The sequence below is a fragment of the Passer montanus genome, unplaced genomic scaffold (assembly GCF_014805655.1).
Source record: "Passer montanus isolate IOZ18808 unplaced genomic scaffold, ASM1480565v1 scaffold44, whole genome shotgun sequence".
Lineage (NCBI taxonomy): Eukaryota > Metazoa > Chordata > Aves > Passeriformes > Passeridae > Passer > Passer montanus.
Window position 1 is genome coordinate 2,738,079 of NW_024369262.1, and position 18,626 is coordinate 2,756,704.

At 54.2% G+C, this 18,626-nt stretch overlaps 2 protein-coding genes across 3 annotated transcripts; one reads left to right on the top strand and one right to left on the bottom strand.

Annotated features, from left to right (window-relative positions):
* Window positions 1-48: 48 nt before the first annotated feature.
* Window positions 49-11,454, top strand: SARM1 (sterile alpha and TIR motif containing 1). 2 transcript variants are annotated; one of them, XM_039720530.1, is made up of 9 exons: window positions 49-1,705; window positions 4,240-4,858; window positions 5,697-5,909; window positions 6,033-6,124; window positions 7,139-7,374; window positions 7,468-7,561; window positions 8,380-8,569; window positions 8,659-8,780; window positions 9,266-11,454. In XM_039720530.1, the coding sequence occupies exons 1-9, from the start codon at window positions 1,296-1,298 to the stop codon at window positions 9,393-9,395; spliced, it is 2,106 nt and encodes a 701-aa protein (XP_039576464.1). In that variant the 5' UTR covers window positions 49-1,295; the 3' UTR covers window positions 9,396-11,454. The 2 variants fall into 2 exon arrangements, with proteins under 2 accessions (XP_039576464.1, XP_039576465.1); XM_039720531.1 differs by having other exon boundaries at window positions 9,321-11,454.
* Window positions 11,455-12,323: 869 nt separating this feature from the next.
* Window positions 12,324-17,337, bottom strand: SLC46A1 (solute carrier family 46 member 1). The gene is made up of 5 exons (XM_039720570.1): window positions 16,919-17,337; window positions 15,733-16,585; window positions 15,284-15,367; window positions 14,199-14,355; window positions 12,324-13,665 (listed from the first exon to the last, which is right to left on the bottom strand). The coding sequence occupies exons 1-5, from the start codon at window positions 17,150-17,152 to the stop codon at window positions 13,590-13,592; spliced, it is 1,404 nt and encodes a 467-aa protein (XP_039576504.1). The 5' UTR covers window positions 17,153-17,337; the 3' UTR covers window positions 12,324-13,589.
* Window positions 17,338-18,626: the final 1,289 nt, after the last annotated feature.

The window sequence follows — 18,626 nt, forward strand, 5'->3', positions numbered from 1 at the left end:
AACATCAACTCGAATTTAAGTCTCAGGCTGACCTGGCAACAACCTGGGTTTGGAGTCAAGGATTTAAGCTGCTCCTCCCAGCACATCCGAGAAATGCATTTCTGCCCTGAGCACGTCTGGCCTGGAAAAGAGAAAACAAAAGAGGCCCAGGCTGCCTCTGCTCTTTCTTTTATCATGCAAATCCAGAGCCCACCCAGAAGAGCTGCTCTGAATTTCCACCGAGCAATGGGTATTTGCCTCCTGCTGATACCGAGCGGGTTCAGAACACCGTGCCAGGGTGGTCGCAGGCTCACCGTGACCACCACGGTGCTCGGTGGCCTTTACCTGCCCCCTGTGCCCCCTCGCTGGTCACAGAGGGTCCTGAAGAGGTGTCCTGACAAATCAGCGTGGGGGTGACACCGCGGCAGCAGCTCGGGCACAGGGGGGATGTGGGCCATGGGGACAGCAGGACGAGCCCCAGCTCAGGCTGGACAGGGAGGGTTGAAAGTGAAAAATTTTCTAGTTCCAAATCCTGCCACGTTCCCCTGTCCCAGGTTGATCCAAGCCCTGTTAACCTGGCCTTGGACACTTTCAGGGTTGGGACATCCATAGCTTCCCTGGACAAGTACTTCACAAGTAGGAATTTTCTCCTAGAATCTAATTTAAAATCTCTCATATTTTATTTTAAAACCGTTCCCCCTTGTCCTATCAGTATCTATTCGTGTAAAAAGCCACTTCCCCTTTCATTAATGAGCCCTATTTAAAGCGCTGAAAGGCCACAATCACAGGACCTAAAATTCAGGATGGAAAACGTAAAATTCAGGATGGAAAACGTAAAATTAGGATGGAAAACGTAAAATTAGGATGGAAAACATAAAATTTAGGATGGAAAACATAAAATTTAGGATGGAAAATATAAAATTTAGGATGGAAATGCCCTCTAAGACCGACTCCAGCCGCTATCCCGGCACTGCCAAGCCCACCCCTGAGCCACGTCCCCAAGTGCCACATCCACGATTCTGTTCAATCCTGCCGGGGCTGGTGGCAGGAAGGCTCTGGGGGTCTCTGGGGGGCTCTGCAGGGGAAGGGGGCCGCAGCTGCCGGCCCCGAGCCCCTCCTCGCAGAGGCGGCGCCTGCGCCCGGTGACATCAGCCGCGGGGACCGGGATGCTGAGCCCGGCCCGGGGAAGGCGGATCCCGCTCCGCATCCATCCCCGCACCCCCACGGGGCAGAGGGGGCAGCGGGACGCCTCCCCCCTCCCGTGCCGCCCACCCGCAGGAGCGGGGGGCCGCGGGATGCCGCGGTAGCATCCTCCGATGCTCGCCCTGCTGCTGTCGCTGCACGCCCTGCGCCGGTGCCTGGCCATGGCGAGCGCGGAGCGGCTGGCGGTGCCCGGCGCTGAGGGCGGCGGGGTCTCCCCCGGGGTGGGCACCGAGGTGCGGGAGGCCCTGGAGCGGGTCCTGCCCGTCCTCCGCCGGGCCATGGCGCACGCCAGGCGGGCGGCCGGCCCCGAGGGGCTGCGGGCGGCTCTGTCCGAGGTGCTCCGGCTGGTGGAGGAGGCCTGGGGGATGCCCGCCGTGGGGAGGGACGTGGCCAAGGTGCTGTGCGATGTGATCCGCCTGGAGGGCGGCCTGGACCTGCTGCTCAACCTGCTCTACACCGCCGAGCTGGAGACCAAGTGCCAGGCAGGGAAACTCCTGGAGCAGATCCTGGTGGCGGAAAACAGGTGAGTGTGCAAGGAGCCCCTGGGACCTGCCAGGCACAGCCCTGCCAGCCCCCAAAACCATGAGGGTTCAAAGAGACCTTAAAAACCTCATCTCACCCCCTGCCATAGGCAGGGACACCTTCCACAGACCAGGTTGCTTCAAATCAATCCAACCTGGCCTTGACCTACCTTCACCCATCCCCACACCCTCCAAATTTACCTGATGTTGGTGCTGTCTGTTGCACAAACCCCTCGGATCCCCCCCACATCGCCCCACAGCCAGTGCTTGTGCACAGGGTCCCTGGCTCGTGTCCAGGCAGTGCCCATGGGCTGCTCCCTTCCCCACAGCTGGAGGGAGGAGGACCAGGGGTGCTGGTGAGGACTGGGGTGTCCTCCTGAGCCCCCTCAGCCAGGCTGAGCTGACTCAGAGCATCTGACCCAAAGGCCAAGCCGTGACTTTCCTTTAGCCATAACTGCAGCACGAGGAGGACAAAGCCACCTCCCAGAGCCTCCCTGCTGCTGACCAGGGCTGGGATGGAGCCATAAGGAGGGGTCAGCTGGCCAGCAGCCCTGGCTCAGGTGCGTGTGCTGCTGCCCAGGACAGGTGAGAGGTGCTGGGATGTGTGTCAGAGCATGGGCACAGTGTGTGTGTGTGTACAAAGGTGCATGAGCACACCTCACACATCCAAACCACAGCACCCACACACAGCTCACCCTTCCCACACCCCAAATGCACTCTGCCAGCTCTGCTGTCCCTCAGAGCACCCCACCCCAGCCCAGCCAGGGCTCTGCAAAGGATGTGGAGGGAGCCTGGCCGAAGTGTTGCTCCAGCTTTCTGGGGGATGTCTCTTGCTGGAGGCTGTGGACTCGCAGCCTGGGCCTCACTTCATGCACTGGCAGGCAAAAATAAGCAGCAGCTAAATCAGGAAAGCCCATTAGGGTGGAATTTAATCCCAGGAATCATCACTGGCATGCTCTGCCTTCAGCACTCAGCTCCTCAGCAAGAGAAAGCATTTGCTGGAGCTGTTGTTTCTGCTCCAGTCCATGGGCTTGGAGCAGCCATGGCATTCCAGCCCCTCGCTTCCCACAGCTCCTGAGCCAGGGCAGGGAGGTGTGGGGCTCCCCTTTGGGCCCAAGCCTCTCACTTGCAGAACTCTCCCAGTCTGTGCCCAGCAGCAGAGGTGTTTAGCTGGGAGCTGGACAGGTCCTGGCTCCATCTGCAGCTGCAGGGAGTCAGGGACCTGTGTTTGTCATCCAGCTCCATGGCTGAGTCCGGGCTCACAGCCAGACCCGGCCTGAGGGCTTCTTTTTTTTTTCTTCTTTTTTTTTTTTTTTTTTTTTTTCTTTTTTTTTTTTTTTTCCCCAGGGCTCTCCACAACATTTCCTGTCAAACCCACCCCAAGGTCAGTGAGAGCCCTGTGGGTCACAGGCTTCCCAGAAATGCTCTTCCTGCCTGCCAGCACAGAGGCTGGCGTGCCATCACCCCACCGTGGCTGGGGACTGAGTGTGCCACTGCCCTCCTGGGCAGCAGGGCGTGGGGCTCCAGTGCCAGTGCTGCCACGAGCAGAGCAGCTCCAGCACGGCACCACACGGCCTCTGCTGAGGGCAGGAATGGGGCTGCCACTCGCCCCAGGGAAGCTCGTGGGAGCCCAGCCAAGAGCTCATCTCAGAGTGGTGAGGCCCTGGCACAGGGTGCCCAGAGCAGCTGTGGCTGCCCCATCCCTGGAAATGTCCAAGGCCAGGTTGGACAGGGCTTGGAGCAACCTGGTCTGGTGGAAGGTGTCCCTGTCCATGGCAGGAGCTTGCACCTGGTTGAGTTTTCAGATCCTTTCCAACCCAAATCATTCTATGACCCTGATTTTTCGGACCTGGATGAGTTTTCAGATCCTTTCCAACCCAAATCATTCTATGACCCTGATTTTTCCCTTCCTCACTGCACTTTCAAGGCACAGCCCCATTCGGGTGTCATTTTCAGCACGGGCCTCCCAAGACCAGCCATGGCTAAGCAGCAGCTTAGCCCTTGGCCCCCTACCCCTGGCTCTTGCTGTTCTCTTCCAGAAGAGTGCAGGGTGAGGAAATAAAGAGCTTCAGCTGCCATCCCGGGACAGACAGACCCCTGTGTCCCACTTGTGGACAGGGCTGCTTGGCTGCTCATCTAGGTGTGAAAGCCCTGTCCTGACAGCACTGACAGCAGTGCTTAGGGAACAAACAAATTTCAGTCCCAAACACAAAACAGCTCCACCCCACCGCAATGCTGGCCCAGCAGATCCATTTCCAGCCTGGCATTAACCCACCCTGCCTGTTAATTGCTATGAAGATCCTACCTCCAGCATGAGAGCACCCAGCGAGGGGGTTCTGGGCTGTGCACACCATCACAAATTCTTCCATCAGACCCACACAGGTTCCTCCAACACCAGCCTGTTGCGCCTTGCTGCACTGCATATCTGGCAGCTGTGCCCTGCAGGGATAAATGTCACCAAGGCATGGGCCACGCCAGTCACTGCTGTCACCCCTTTCACGTCCACCTGCCCCTCCTCCCCATCTCCTCCCCACAGGGACCGCATCGCTCGCATCGGCCTGGGCGTAATCCTGAACTTAGCCAAGGAGCGGGACGTCCCCCAGCTGGCCCAGAGCGTCTCCGGCATCCTGGAGCACATGTTCAAGCACACGGAGGAGACCTGCTTCCAGCTCATCTCCGACGGAGGCCTGGACACCATCCTGTACTGGTGCCGCTGGACGGACCGCGCCGTGCTGCGCCACTGCGCCATGGCCTTGGCCAACTGCGCCATGTACGGGGGCCAGGCCAACCAGCGCCTGATGATCGAGAAGAAGGCGGCGGAGTGGCTCTTCCCGCTGGCCTTCTCCAAAGACGACGAGCTGATCCGGCTGCACGCCTGCCTGGCCATCACGGTGCTGGCCACCAACAAGGAGATCGAGAAGGAGGTGGAGCGCTCGGGGACGCTGGCGCTGGTGGAGCCCTTCATCGCCTCGCTGGACCCCGAGCAGTTCGCCCGGGAGATGCTGGGCAGCAGTGACAACGTGCAGGGGAGGACGGCGCAGGACCTGCAGCGCCTCGTGCCCCTGCTGGACAGCTCCCGGCTGGAGGCCCAGTGCATCGCCGCCTTCTACCTCTGCACCGAGGCTGCCATCAAGGCCCGGCAGAAGAAAACACAGGTAAAGGGTAGGTTGGCCTGGGGGAAGGTGATGACAAAGGGAAGGGGTGCCACAGCTGCCTTGTCACAGATGTCTTTTATGAAAAATCCTTTTGCCAGGATCTTTTCTCCTGAGAAGCTGGGAAGCTCCAGCTTCTCCATGTTTTGCTGCTTTGGGATGTGGTTTTGAGAATTGTTCACTCAGCATGTGAAATTGTTTTCACTTGATGACCAATGACAGCCACCTGTGTCGAGGCTGTGAGCACTCACAAGATTTTATTATCATTCTATTCCATTTTTTCCTTTCCAGCCTTCTGAAGGATCCTTTCTCTCTATTCTTTTTAGTATAGTTTCTTGGTCCTCACCCAGCCCAGCACAGCTTGTTGGGAAGTGTGGCATATTTTCTGGAAAAATCCCTTTGCCCAGGATTCTTCTCCTGGGAGGTTGAGAAGCATCAGAGAAAAAGGAAAACAATATTATCTTATTTGCTTCTCCTGTGTTTTGCTGCTTTGGAATGTGGTTGGAGATTGTTTATCCAACAGGTGATTGTTTCATTGGTTTCTGCTGTGTATTGTTTTGATTTATTGGCCAATCAGAGTCAAGTTGTGCTGGGGCTCTAGAAAGAGTCATGAGACTTCATTAGTGTCTTTTAGCCTTCTGTTAGTATCCTTTCTGCATTCTTTAGTATAGTTTTGGTTTAGTATTCTTTAATATAACATAGTATCATAAAATAATAAATTAGCCTTCTAAGAGCATGGAGGCAGATTTATCATTCCTTCCTTCACCTGGGAACCTCGCCAATACAACAGGGAAGAGGGTGAGGGGAAGCAAAGTGACATCTCCTCCCTTCGTGTCCCCAGATTTTCAGTGAGATCGGGGCTACGCAGAGCCTGAAGAGGATTGTGTGCTACTCCACCAGCAGCACCACCTCCTCCCTGGCCAAAAAGGTGCTGCGCATGATAGGGGAGGAGGTTCCCCGGCGCATCCTGCCCACGGTTCCCAGCTGGAAGTCCTGCGAGGTGCAGACGTGGCTGCAGCAGATCGGGTTCAACAAATACTGCCAGAGATTCCTGGTAGGGCTCTGTGCTGGGGGAGGGACACAGGGATGGACACTTCTGCCCCATCTCTTCAGCAGAGGTGTCAGCACCTCACCCAGCTCTTCCTGGGAGCTTTCCAGCCTGGATTTGTCTTGGCAGGATCACCAGGTGGATGGGGACATTCTCCTGAGGCTGACAGAGCAGGAGCTGCAGAAGGATTTGGGGATGGACTCCAGCATCACTCGGAAAAGGTAGGACCACCACCAGGGCACACTGGACTCCCTCAGGGCCATCAGCACAGTGGCAGAGCCAGGGACAAGGTCTCTGCCTTTCCCTTCTCACAAAAGCAGGAATGGAGATCCTCCAAATGCAAAACCTAGACTGCCAGGGCTTTTCCACTGCACTTTTTGCAGTCCCAGAGAGATTTCTGTAGTGGGACCACTGCATGGCAGAGGTGTGGATGGGGGAAAGACCACCTATGGCACAGGGCAGGTGGGATCCTGTTACCCAGGAAGATGGGAACTTACCCCTAGCTGAGCTCCTCACACCTCATTGTCCTGAGGACCAGCACTCCCATACAGCTGTTCCTCTGTTTCCTGTTCCTGGAGCTTGTCCTTCACCCCAGCGTGGAGCTGCACTCCCTGCTGAGCAGGTAAAATGTTGGAATCTGAAAGGCAGGGGATTCTCAGAACTTGGGCCTGTAAGCCAAAGCTTAAAATTAAACATAGGATTTGATCTGAGACCTTGGAAAGAGCTTCCAAACTTAGGTGCTAGAAGTGAGAATGTGGATTTATAGTTTAAAGTAGAGACACGTTAAGAAGAGGTAAGTTTAGAGTTTCAGAGTTTAAGATATAGAAAAAATAAAAGTAGTTGCAAAGGTAAACAAGAAGTTTAGAATGCAGTACTGTAGGTTAGTGTGTTATAACATAATTGGTTAATAAAACTTACATTGTAGCATGAGTCCATAAGATAAAATATTTAAAGATTAAGTTAAAAGCATAAATGTCCTTGTTAGCAATGTTTTATTGGCCAATAAATCTTATAACTACAAGTCTTGTGACCTTCTGAACCATGCGGTAAAGATGTGAGCCGAACTCACCCATCCTGCCTGTGCAGAAGATAAGAAAAACAAACCACATCCCCAAAAACAACTCAGAATTCCCATCTCTAACTCAATCTAAACTCCTTCCAAAACCCCCACAGTAAAAGACGAGGCACCACGTGTCTCCAAGCGCTGCCTGGCGCTCCCTTTGTCCCTCCACCAGGTTCTTCCGCGAGCTGACGGAGCTCAAGACCTTCGCCAACTACTCCACCTGTGACCGCAGCAACCTGGCCGACTGGCTGGGGGGCATCGACCCCAAGTTCCGGCAGTACACCTACAACCTGCTCACCTGCGGCATCGACCGCAACCTCCTGCACCGCGTGACGGAGCAGCAGCTGCAGGAGGACTGCCACATCCACACCGGCTTCCACCGCGTCCGCATCCTCACCGCGGCCCGGGGTGCGCTCCCCTGGCGGGGAAGGGGGTGTTTGGGTGTTTGGGATGAGCTGGCGGGTGGTTTGTAACTGCTGGTGGTTGTTTTGTGCTGTCTAGAGACGCTGCACTCCCCCATCACGCTGCAGACCGCGTCCGACGGGACCGATGTGTTCATCAGCTACCGCAGGAGCACCGGCTCGCAGCTGGCCAGGTGAGCCCTGCAGGGAAGGGAGAAGCCCACGGGGAAGGTGGGTGGTCAGCTGTGGGATGGGGAGGAGGGAGAGGCTGCCAAAACTGCAGAGCAAACGGGGACACAGCACACGTGGCGACCTGCACGGTGGACAGGCCAATTCCCAGTCCTGTCACCGCCACTTTGTGGCTGCAGCTCTCTTCACAGAGAGCAGCAAGCACAGCCTTCCCAGGATTTCTCCTGGGGAAAGCCTGTGAGAAAGCTCAGACAAAGAAGAAAACAATTCTTATCTCTACTTGCTGCTCCTGTTGTTGAGCACATGTGGAATGTGTCATGGAGATTGTTTACCAAAAGGGATTTTTTAATTAGACTCTGGTGATGGTTGTTTTGATTGATTGACCAATTACATCAAAGCTGTGTCATGACTGTCTGTAAGGGGTCACAGGTTTTTCTTTAGTGACTGTCTGTAAGGGGTCACACGTTTTTCTTTAATATATAGAATAGTATAATTGCAGTATGTAGTATAATATAGTATAACTTAATAAAGCAATTGTTCAGCCTTTTGAAATCACTGGAGTCAATGCACGTTATTCCCTGGCTGGGGGTTGCCTTGCTACAATACCCCTTTGGCACTGAGTGACCTTTTCCTCATGCTCCTAGAGCTCTAGGGGATCACAGCACGGAGTCAATGTCAGCTCCTGGTGTTCTCTGCACGTGCCAGACAGCTGGGCTGGAGCTGGCACCTCATTCCCTGCTCCTCTGCCTCACCATGTCTCAGCCAACCTGGTGAGACAGCAAATGAAACCTCCCCTCATGGCACTGTCCCCTCTTGCCACCAGCCTGCTGAAGGTCCACCTGCAGCTCCACGGCTTCAGCGTGTTCATCGACGTGGAGAAGCTGGAGGCAGGGAAGTTTGAGGATAAGCTGATCCAGAGCGTCTTGAGTGCCCGGAATTTTGTGCTGGTCCTCTCAGCAAACGCACTGGATAAATGCATGGAGGACCCCGAGTGCAAGGACTGGGTGCACAAGGTAAGAGATGCCCCCAGGTGGGAGCTGTGTGGACATTGGTGGGAGGCAGTTGGTGAGGGGCTGAGCACCTGCATGTTCTGTTCCTGCAGGAGATTGTGACAGCCCTGAACTCTGGCAAGAACATTGTACCTGTTACAGATAATTTTGAGTGGCCAGACCCAGAAACGCTTCCCAAGGACATGAGGGCTGTCCTGAAATTTAATGGTATCATGTAAGTAAAAGCCATCTGTGCCATGGGGTTCCTTGACACCTGGGGAGAACAGCTTGCATAAGGAGCAGCAAAGAGCCCAAGGACATTGGGACAAACAGGTGAGGGTGGCAGAACAGGTCAAAGGGATACTGAGTCACTCCAGGTGCTCCAGAGCTTGCAGGGAGCAAAGGTTCCCACCACATCCCTGCTGCTGGTGTTGTGCTGGGACTCGTCCGGGTGACAGAGGAGCCACTGCTGGGAGGACACACATCCTCAGGCAGCAGTGATGCTGGCAGGTTTTACAGCTCACCTGGGTTTCTTTCCCCCCTGCTTTCCCTTTGTGCATCCCAGCCTGGCAGGGATTCTGCAGCCCCCGTGGAATAAAGGGAGGTCCTTTGGGGTGGAGGAAAGGGGTCTCTGGCTCCTGGCCCAAATGAACTGAGCTATCTTGTGGCACCCCTCACACGGCAGGAAAAGTAAACATCCTGTTTTTCCCCTCGATACAGGTGGTCCCACGAGTACCAGGAGGCCACGATTGACAAAATCATCCGCTTTCTGCAGGGCCGCTCCTCGCGGGACTCCTCGGCGGGCTCGGACAACGGGCTGGACTGCCTGCACTCCCTGGGCCAGAGCTAGAGCCAGCACTGCAGCCTCAGAGACTCCCAGCTGACCCCTTTTTTTGGTGTGGGTCCAAATTTATCCCTCCTGACTTTTTCCCACCTTTGAGAGAAAACCTGTGGCTCTTTCTCCCTCTACTCCCTCCAAATACAAGCCCCGGCCCCAGCACTCACTCCCCCAGTGCCTGGGGAGCCAAGGCAGGCTGGACTCTGGGATGGATTATGTCTTCCACGTCCTCCTGTGGGGTGACAGGACATGTGTGGGGTGTGAGGGAGACTGGCACCATCCAGGCCCCCACAAGCAGCTGCAGCTTCCCCCAGAAACACGTCCAAAGAGGGAGAATCTTTGGAGGACTGAAAATTGGAGAAGTGTCAAGAATCCGTCGTAAGAGAACACAAGGGAGAGAAGAGCAATTGAGAGGAAGGTGAGGCTCTGCTGTGTGCCCCAGGAATATTCCTGTGGTCAGAAACTGAGAGCAGGAAAGGGCAAATAAAAACTAAGCCCTAGCAAAATCTTTGTGTTTGGGAAAGATAACCCACAGGGGCTTTCCGAAGTGCTTTATCTTTCCCAGCAATGTCCCTTTATCACAAGAGCTCCTTCCCTCCTCAAAAGACTTCCACCTCCCAGTGCTGCAAAACCACTCTGTGCTCTTACCTCTGGCAGTGGAAGTTTGGGGTTAGACCACGTGAAGCTTCTGCAGGATCCCTGCAAAAAGTGCTTTTAAAATACCTTCCTTCCCTCCATCTGAAGTCTCAGCTTCACCACTTTATCAGGTCTGTATTCCAGGGCACTGGAGGCTGGATTGTGACCCTGGAAAACTTGAAACCCATGCAGGGAAAATGCTAATTGCTGTGCTTGTGGAGTTGTTCTACACTGTGGCTGTATTTTATCCTGCTCCACAGCTGTGTTTTATCCTGCTGTGGTCTGTGCCTTCAGCAGGAGCTGTGAATCTCTCTGCTGACCACCACACCCCTACAGCCCTGGCTGAGCTCCCTGGGGTTGTTCCTGCTCACTGCTGGATGCAATTCCAAGTAACACTTGTTTCTTCCTGTCAACCTCTTCTCAACACCAATCAGGGCTTTTTGCAGTTCCTCACATTAAAATATCAAGCAAAAGTGGAGTTTTTGCAAAGGGCTGGCAAAGGATGCTCCAGGACCATCAGTGCCTGCTGCCAACACTGCAGGTGAGGCACCATGGGCATCCTGGCACAAATCCCTGCTTTCCACACTCCAGGCTGCTGAATCACCTTGCAGAAGCAACAGGCTCCTCTTCCCATCCTTGCTCAAGAAGAACTCAACCTTTTCAGGAGGGAACAAAGAGTCTCAGCCACCTTGCCCTCCTCCTGGCTCTCCCCTGGAGCCCTGCTTTAACTGTCAGGAACAAAAACACGTTCTTCTTTTGGCTTGGATCCACGAACATATGAGGGGAAAAAAAATAAAGTTAATTCTGGTGCTTTATAGTTCTTATCAGCTCACAGTTAATGGCATCTTTACTCTCCAGTGAAAGGTTAATAGCCATATTTGCCCAGCCTTCATCAGAATTAGAATCCATCTAATCTCCAGAATACATAACAAGAAGGCAGCAGATGAGCCCAAAGGTGAATCTGCCCAAGGATAAAAGCCTCTTGTGAGCTGCTTCAGGGAAAAGCCTTCAGTAACTGAATGTCAAGGCCTCCATGGCCACTGGAGTCCCACAAAAACAGTCCTAAGGATTTTCCTCCCTGCAATAATACCTGGTGAGATGATTGTGTCTTGTTTCCCAGGAGCTCTGTAGCAATCAGCCTCACTGGAAATTTTCTTGCTCTCCAGAGCTCAGGTGTCTCACCTGACATGAGATCCCATCTCCTTCTCCAGCTGCCTGGACTGTGACCCCTCCTGTTTCCCCATCATTATCTTCACCTTAATGAACTTGCCCTGCTTCTGGCAAAGCATCCCATACCCAGCCCTTCCAGCTGGAGCAGACCCAAGGAAATGAATTCCTCTGTCCTCACCCTCCCTCATTCCTTTGCTCTGCCACATCAAAAGTGTTTGGAGTTATTCAATCAGGCATTATTAATAAACCTGGTTTTTACTGTAAATCCCCTCCTCTTTGTCTGTATCACGTGCTTCTCTCCCTGCAGGCTTTTCACACTTGCTTTTCCTTGCCACCATGAAGCAGAACTGACATTGCCAAGCACCATTCCTGCAGGATCCCCTCACTTCCCACTCACCTTTGCATGGAACGATGCACTGCACCCCCAGGGACACTGCCTGCTGTCACCAGCCATGGCCCCACTGCTGCAACTCTTGGAGGACAGCCTAGAACAACTTTGGTCTAATTCTTTTAATGAGGCATAATAGCTGCCATTGAATCTGTCCCCATGCAGAGCCAGGTTTCACCTCACTGCACAACACTGAGCAGCTGCTTGAATTGGCACCCACAGGGTGGAGAGGGCTTCACTCCACAATCAGCTCACCCACAAACACCTACTGCAACATTCACAGCATGCCCTGTTCCTCAGGGAGGCCAGTGCCAGGCTGAGCCCAGCAACCTGACCTGCAACTCCTACCTTCCCTGGCAAAACTGCCTGGGACAGGTGGCATAACACCAAGTTCTTAAAGCCTCCCTGCTTCTCTGCTCCCCAGTTCTGCTTTTACCACAAAGTCCCAATGGATAGGGACAAAGCTGAGTTAAAGCATTTCATATTTTCTGCACACTGAAGGACAGGTTTCAGGTGAAGCTCTCCTGAAAGCTTTACTCTGGTGGTCAGGAAAAGCAAGTTTTGGCTGCTTGCAAGTCCCAAACCTGCATTTTCCCTGACTTTTCACTTTCACACTCATTCTCCATGAGACAGATAAATTCCTGCTGCTCCTTCTTTACTGCAGTCTTCAATAAAGGACTGAGAAATAAAATAATGGAGAGGAACCTCAGATGAGTCAAGGACAAATGATATCAACAGCTGCACAAGATATCCAGAGTTTTATGAACCATAAAAGAGCATGGAGGTTTTATTCATTCTGAAAGTAACAGCAAAGTCATTACTGCTTGTACCTGAACAGCATGTGCAATTAAGTGTACACAGAACTGCTGGTTCATGGCACATTGAAGAGAAAAAAAGGATTGCAGCAACACAGGTAATGCTTTAGAAAGAACAATTATAAGTACCATGGACATGGGGTTTGCTTGCTGGCATCAACAGATCCTAGGGTAAACAGCAGCACTCAGGTCATTAACACAAGATTATGTCACATACAACAAAAAAGATTAATCTTAAAGACACTAGTCCTATCCCAGCTTGCTGAGGAAGGCCTCTGGATAAGCACAGCAGGGATTCCACATGACTGGGGCACACCTGTCAAACTGGGGCTCAGATCTGCAGTGTAAGGGGGGGACAATTCTGACAATTTTCTCCTTGATTTCATAGCTTTTGGCAACTGTCAATTAAGGCACCTACAGGAGTTGCTACAAGGATCCTCATGGGTCCCTCCCAACCCAGGATTTATTCTACTGGCCCTGCAGTACTCTCAGATGATCTGCTACTTCTCAAAACCACCTCTGAGATCCTGGGCTGAGCTGCAGACAAGGCAGGACATGCCACTGGCACTCCTACCACCACTTCATGAATTAGATCCTCTTCTTAGGACACCTCTGACTTGCCAAACTAAAGCTGGTTCAGTCAGTAAGGACAGCAATAGCACTCCTGTGCTAAACTACCCCTCTCCATAAGGAGTTTTGTGGTCTGGCATGTCACATTTGCTGGGTTTTTACTGCTGTGATGATCTGGAGCACAGATCTTCCCCTCCAGCAGGACACTGTTGGCTGCCTCTGCTTCAGCCTGTGCCTCACCCACACCAACAGCTCATCTGGAACACCCCGAGGGGAAAATGCTCAGCAGTTAAAGCAGAACTCAGTCCTCTCTCCCCACTAAAAGCATGGCAGAGCCTTCTGGCCCCACCAAACCCCAAACCACGAGGCAGCCTTGCAAAAGGCCCACAACAGCTTGATTGGCTCTTGGGTATCTTGGGTTTTCTCTGACAGATGAGCCAACACAATACTGAGGAGGCATTCACAGCTCCAAATCAAGTTCCTCCTGTGATTTCCAATTATTTGGCATTTAAAAGTCAGTAAGGACAAGTAGAGTGTCCCTCCTGCACTGAGCAGTCCTTTGAGGGAAGAACAAAGTGCAGTCTTCAGGTGGACACTGCCATGCTGGCCAGTTCCTTGGTGTTAAACTCAGTCTTTTGTGGGGGACAGGGAAGACTCTTGGAAGTGGTTGTAGTCATGTTTTGAATCCCAGATTTGTATCCACCTAGGAAAGAATGAACAGTTTCAGCTTCCAAAGGCACATGGGGATCTTACTGAATTGAGCCTTAAAAGTTTCAGAGGAACAAACCAAAATGACCCTGGCAGGAGCTGCTGCACTTCTGCAAATCCAAATACGCTTCCTCTCCCAGAACCTACCAGGAGATTTGCTTTCTATCACAACAAAACTTCTGCTTCAATTACTAAAGAAATTACAGGAAGAGAGACTGCTGAGAGAGCTCCATCTCTTCCATGAAGAACTTTCAAATTTAATTCCAGATTTTGGATTCCATTGAGGCTGGAGTGAGGCTTTGAAGCACTTTGAATATTGGGAGCTACATTACTCAGGCTGCAGGTTTATCCCTAGGATTCAGATTCCAAAGGAAATTACCTGCACCTCTTTTGACTGGAGCACCAGACACCCTCTCACAACCAGAACTGAAAAATATGCCTTAAAAACTGCCAGCTTCTATCCTAAGAATAAACAATATTTTCCATATGACATTGCGTGGCAAATTTTGAACATTTGAAGTAAATTACCCAAGGATAGCTGCTGGAATAAGGAGGATTATAGCCCCAAAGAGAAATGGGAATCCCCTCATGAAGTGCAAGGTGGCAGGGTAGAGAGAGTTGAACACTCCTGTAGCCACGAGTGAACACAGCCCTTCCACGCAGGCAACAGAAGCAAAGAGAGCACCTGGAAAAGAGATAAGAGGTTAATGGTGAGATAGGCAGGTGGTTATTGCCAGTGGACAGCTGTAACACATCACCCTCATTGCACTCTGCCAATCCTTCCAAGGGTTTGCACTCACCACCAGAAAGGTGTGTGAACACCAAGTGTGGTAGGGTGCAACAGGACTGGCCTGGCACATCCAGCCTGTGGCCATGACCACCTCACCAACCTGCAGGATTTCTATCAGGAGAGGACCAGGATATTATCCATCAGCTGGATTGTAAATGCTCCAGGCCAGAGAACCTCTTATCACTTGTTAAACATTAAGTACAGCACAAGATTTAGCACCATAAATCCGCCGTACGTGCCACCGCCGCTCTAAAATAAGAAACCTGAGTATTGCAAAATCACCTCTCCATCGCTGCCACCTGGATTCCCTCCTCCCCTGTCTGCCCTGGAGACATTCCTGTGCTGTGTTTCACAGCAAGTGCAAACCCTCCAAACACAGAACTGGACAAAAGGCAAATATGCCCCTCCTATGGTTATCTGTGATCTTTCACCGTGGTCAATGATACAACCCTCCAACAACACCTGGTTGTCCCCACTGTTACTGATCTACAGAGGAAAGTCATGGTCAGGAGAATGACTCTTTTCTCCTTGTTATATAATCCATTTTAACTCTTGCTCCTTGTAAAAGTTTTGGGAATGAATGTATGGATGAATGAACTATTCCTGCTTTTCTTCCCTTGCTCTCGTCTCAGAAATGCAGCAAGTCTGAATCAAAGAATGACAATTATTTGGGGGAAAAAAATACCTTGAGCCTGAGGGTGAATGCAGGCACACAGGAGTCCAGAGGAGCCAGGGAAATCCTAACCTCCCCAGAGTCTGGTTTCAATATTCCAAGAAAAAAGTGTTTCAGGATCTGGCTTAAGCACTGTGGTTAATTCCTTACCTTGTTCTGTCTCACTGACCAGCTTGGAGAGCTTGGATCTGATGACTGGAGTGGCTGCCATGGAAAGGAACAGAATTCCATAACCTGTGAGCGAGACACAGCAGATAAGGGAAAGCTCACCTGAAAAATACAGCCTCCCAAGGCTTCTGCAGTCCCAGAAATCTGCAGCTGCTGGAAGTGTCTCCCTGCTATATTTAGACACAATTCACCCTCCTGGATCTCATAAGGCACTTCAGTCTGTGTCTGCAGTTCTGGGAAGCCTAATGTTCTAGGAACTACACGGATGCACTTCCAGCTTCAGTGTTTGGCCAACACTGCCCTTAGCAAGCCGCAGTGTTGTTGGTGCACGAGGCAGAACTTCTTCAGGTGCCTGAACTCCCCCTGAAGCACACTACCAGCACCAATTCACCAAAACCCTGACAAACGGGGATTTAAGCCTTCAGCATCACCTGTAAACATCAGTGGCGTTGTGGTAGCGAGGGAAATCACCACCAGCCCAGCAATGTTGGAGATCAGTCCTATCTCTGCCACCCAGGTGTCCTCAAGGCAGAGCTGCAGCAGCCTCAGCCCCGCCAGGCTGCTCAGGTAAGCCAGGTAGCTGGCGGCCGAGCCGTACCCTATGAGATCAGAAGCCCAGCACAGGGGGAAGCCCAGCTCGTACAAAACATAGATGTCCTTGGCTCCGAAATGCACCGTGACAATCAGAAAGAAAGCCAGGGAGTACAGAGCCAGCTTCCACCTGGAGCTCAGGTGCTCGGGGGCCGTGTAGAGCCTGTACACAGCCTTGTAGTGGCTGAGCGTCAACAGCCTGGCCGCCTTCTTCTGCTTCACCGACTCCCGGAGGAGGAAAGCGGCGTAGAGAGTGGCAGCAAGGCTGGCAGCAAAGGCCAGCCAGAAGGGGTTGATGTAGCCCTGGGCCTTGCGCCACTGGCCCCCACCGATGCTGGCCACCATGCCCGCGGTGCCCAGGCACGCCTCGAGGATGGCCACGCGGAACGTCCGCGCGCCGCGCTCGCTGGTGTCGGCCACGTAGGAGAAGCAGCTGGCCAGGATCAGGTTGTAGTCGCCCGTGAGGCCGCTCAGGATGCGTCCCAGGAGGAAGAAGGCGACGTGCAGCTCCAGGTACATGACCAGCAGGTAGATGGCTGTCTGCAGGGCCATGCCCGCCGCCGGCAGGATGAGCGCCGGGCGCCGGCCCACGCTGTCGCTCCATGCGCCGAAGAGGGTCACGGAGAACAGGCTGACGAAGAAACCTCCCAGGTTGATGTAGAGGTTCCAGTGGGACACCAGAGCTTCCACCTCCTGCAGGAGAAATGGGCGGCTGAGGAGCTCCCACAGCACCCACCGGGCTCCCCACTCCTCCTGGGGCTCCCTGCTGCTCGCCTTCCCCTCCGGGCTCCCCGCTCCCTTTGGGGGCTCACATTCCCTCCTGACTCTGCTTCCAGGGACTCCCAGCTCCTCTCAAGCTCCCTGTTCCCCCGGGGCACCTCTCCTCCCCTGCTCCCCCAGAGCTTCCCTCTCCCCTGGGACCTCCTGCTCAGCGTGAGCCCCCCACTCCCTCCGGGGCTCCCCAGTTCCACGGACCCGCCTTTCCCCCCGGGTCCCCATCCATCCCGTTCCCCCCGGTGTCCCCACCTGCCGCAGGGGGTCGGCGCTGGCGTTGCCGTCCCCGCAGCCGGAGGACTCGGTGCTGTTGCGGTCGCTGTAGCCGTGCTCGGCTCCCAGCCGGTCCCACAGGTACTGGGTGGCCAGCGGGCCCTGCAGCCCCAGCGACACGGTGGCCAGGAACAGCAGCGGCTCCACGGCGAGCAGCGACGGGCGGCGCCGCCCGGGGGGCACCGGGGGCTCGGCGGGCGGCGGAGCGGCCATGGCGGCCACGAGGGGCGGAGGCTCCGCCGGAACGGGACTGGCTCGGCTCTGCCCCTAACGGGACTGACACGGCTCCGCCCGGAACGGGACTGGTTCTGCTCTGCCCCTAACGGGACTGACACGGCTCCGCTTGGGATGGCACTGACACGGCTCCGCCCGGAACGGGACTGGCTCGGCTCTGCCCCTAACGGGACTGACACGGCTCCGCCCGGAACGGGACTGGCTCGGCTCCGCCCGGAATGGGACTGGTTCTGCTCCGCCCGAACGGGTCTGACACGGCTCCGCTTGGGATGACACTGACACGCCTCCGCCCGGAACGGGACTGGCTCTGCTCCGCTCGGGATGGGGCTGACACGCTTCCGTCCGAACGGCACTGACACGGCTCCGCCCGGGATGGGGCTGGCACGGCTCCGCTCAGCACGGTCCAGGCTCCGCTGTGCCCGGGAACGGGACCGGCTCGGCTCAGCACGGTCCAGGCTCAGCTCTCCCGGCACCGGACCGGCTCGGCTCAGCACGGTCCAGGCTCAGCTCTGCCCGGGACAGGACCGGCTCGGCTCAGCACGGTCCAGGCTCAGCTCTCCCGGCACCGGACCGGCTCCGCTCAGCACGGTCCAGGCTCAGCTCTGCCCGGGACGGGACCGGCTCGGCTCCGCACGGTCCGGGCTCAGCTCTCCCGGCACCGGACCGGCTCGGCTCAGCACGGTCCAGGCTCAGCTCTCCCGGGACCGGACCGGCTCCGCTCCCTCCGCCGCCGGGGGTTCCCGAGACCCCTCGGCGCTGGCGCTGCAGCGAGCCCTAAAGTGCTAAAGCTGCAGCTCTCAGGGGATGATGTTCCACAAAATCACGTCATGTTTGAGGCGAAAAAAGCCCTCTGAGAGCATCGAGTCCAAGGTTAACCCAGCCCGGCCGAAGCCACCGCTAAACCTTGTCCCCAAGTGCCACATCTTCAGAGTTAAATCCCGGCAGGGATGGGGCTGCACTTACCTGAGCAGCCTGTGCCAGTGCCCAAACAGCTCTGGGTGAAGAACTTGTGCCTAATATCCAGCCTAAACCCCTGACATGCTTTCATGCTGTTCCCTCGGGTCCTGTCACTGGTCACCAGAAAGGACAGAACAGCCCCTGCCCCTCCAAGACCCTCATGAGGAAGTTGAGGATGAGATGAAGGCTCCCCTCAGTGTTCTGCAGGCTCAACAAACCAAGCAAAACAAAAATCAACATTTTGACTGCGCTAGGATCAACAAAATATTGTATTTAGCAATATGTGGTCACATCTATTACTTCACAGCACGTTAGACAATACTGCTTTTCATAAAGGACAAAATAACTTAGAAACTCAGTTAATAAAGAAGGTTTTGGCTGTGCTGTTTGGTTTCTTGTAATGTTTGGCTGCCTCAAAGAGCAGATCAGGAAGCAGACACCAAGCTGTCCTTTGAATTCAAAGCACATGATTCAGAGTATTGTATTAACCTGTTCA

What these genes read in the sequence shown, in the direction of transcription:
- SARM1 (XM_039720530.1), top strand. Translation starts at nt 1,296, where the DNA reads ATGCTCGCCCTGCTGCTGTCGCTGCACGCCCTGCGCCGGTGCCTGGCC. An exon ending in TCCAGCATCACTCGGAAAAG is followed by an intron (nt 6,125 to 7,138) that starts GTAGGACCACCA and finishes TCCCTCCACCAG; the next exon opens with GTTCTTCCGCGAGCTGACGG. An exon ending in CTGAAATTTAATGGTATCAT is followed by an intron (nt 8,781 to 9,265) that starts GTAAGTAAAAGC and finishes CCCTCGATACAG; the next exon opens with GTGGTCCCACGAGTACCAGG.
- SLC46A1 (XM_039720570.1), bottom strand. Translation starts at nt 17,152, where the DNA reads ATGGCCGCTCCGCCGCCCGCCGAGCCCCCGGTGCCCCCCGGGCGGCGC. An exon ending in GCGCCGACCCCCTGCGGCAG is followed by an intron (nt 16,586 to 16,918) that starts GTGGGGACACCG and finishes TTTCTCCTGCAG; the next exon opens with GAGGTGGAAGCTCTGGTGTC. An exon ending in GGTCAGTGAGACAGAACAAG is followed by an intron (nt 14,356 to 15,283) that starts GTAAGGAATTAA and finishes TCTCTTTTCCAG; the next exon opens with GTGCTCTCTTTGCTTCTGTT.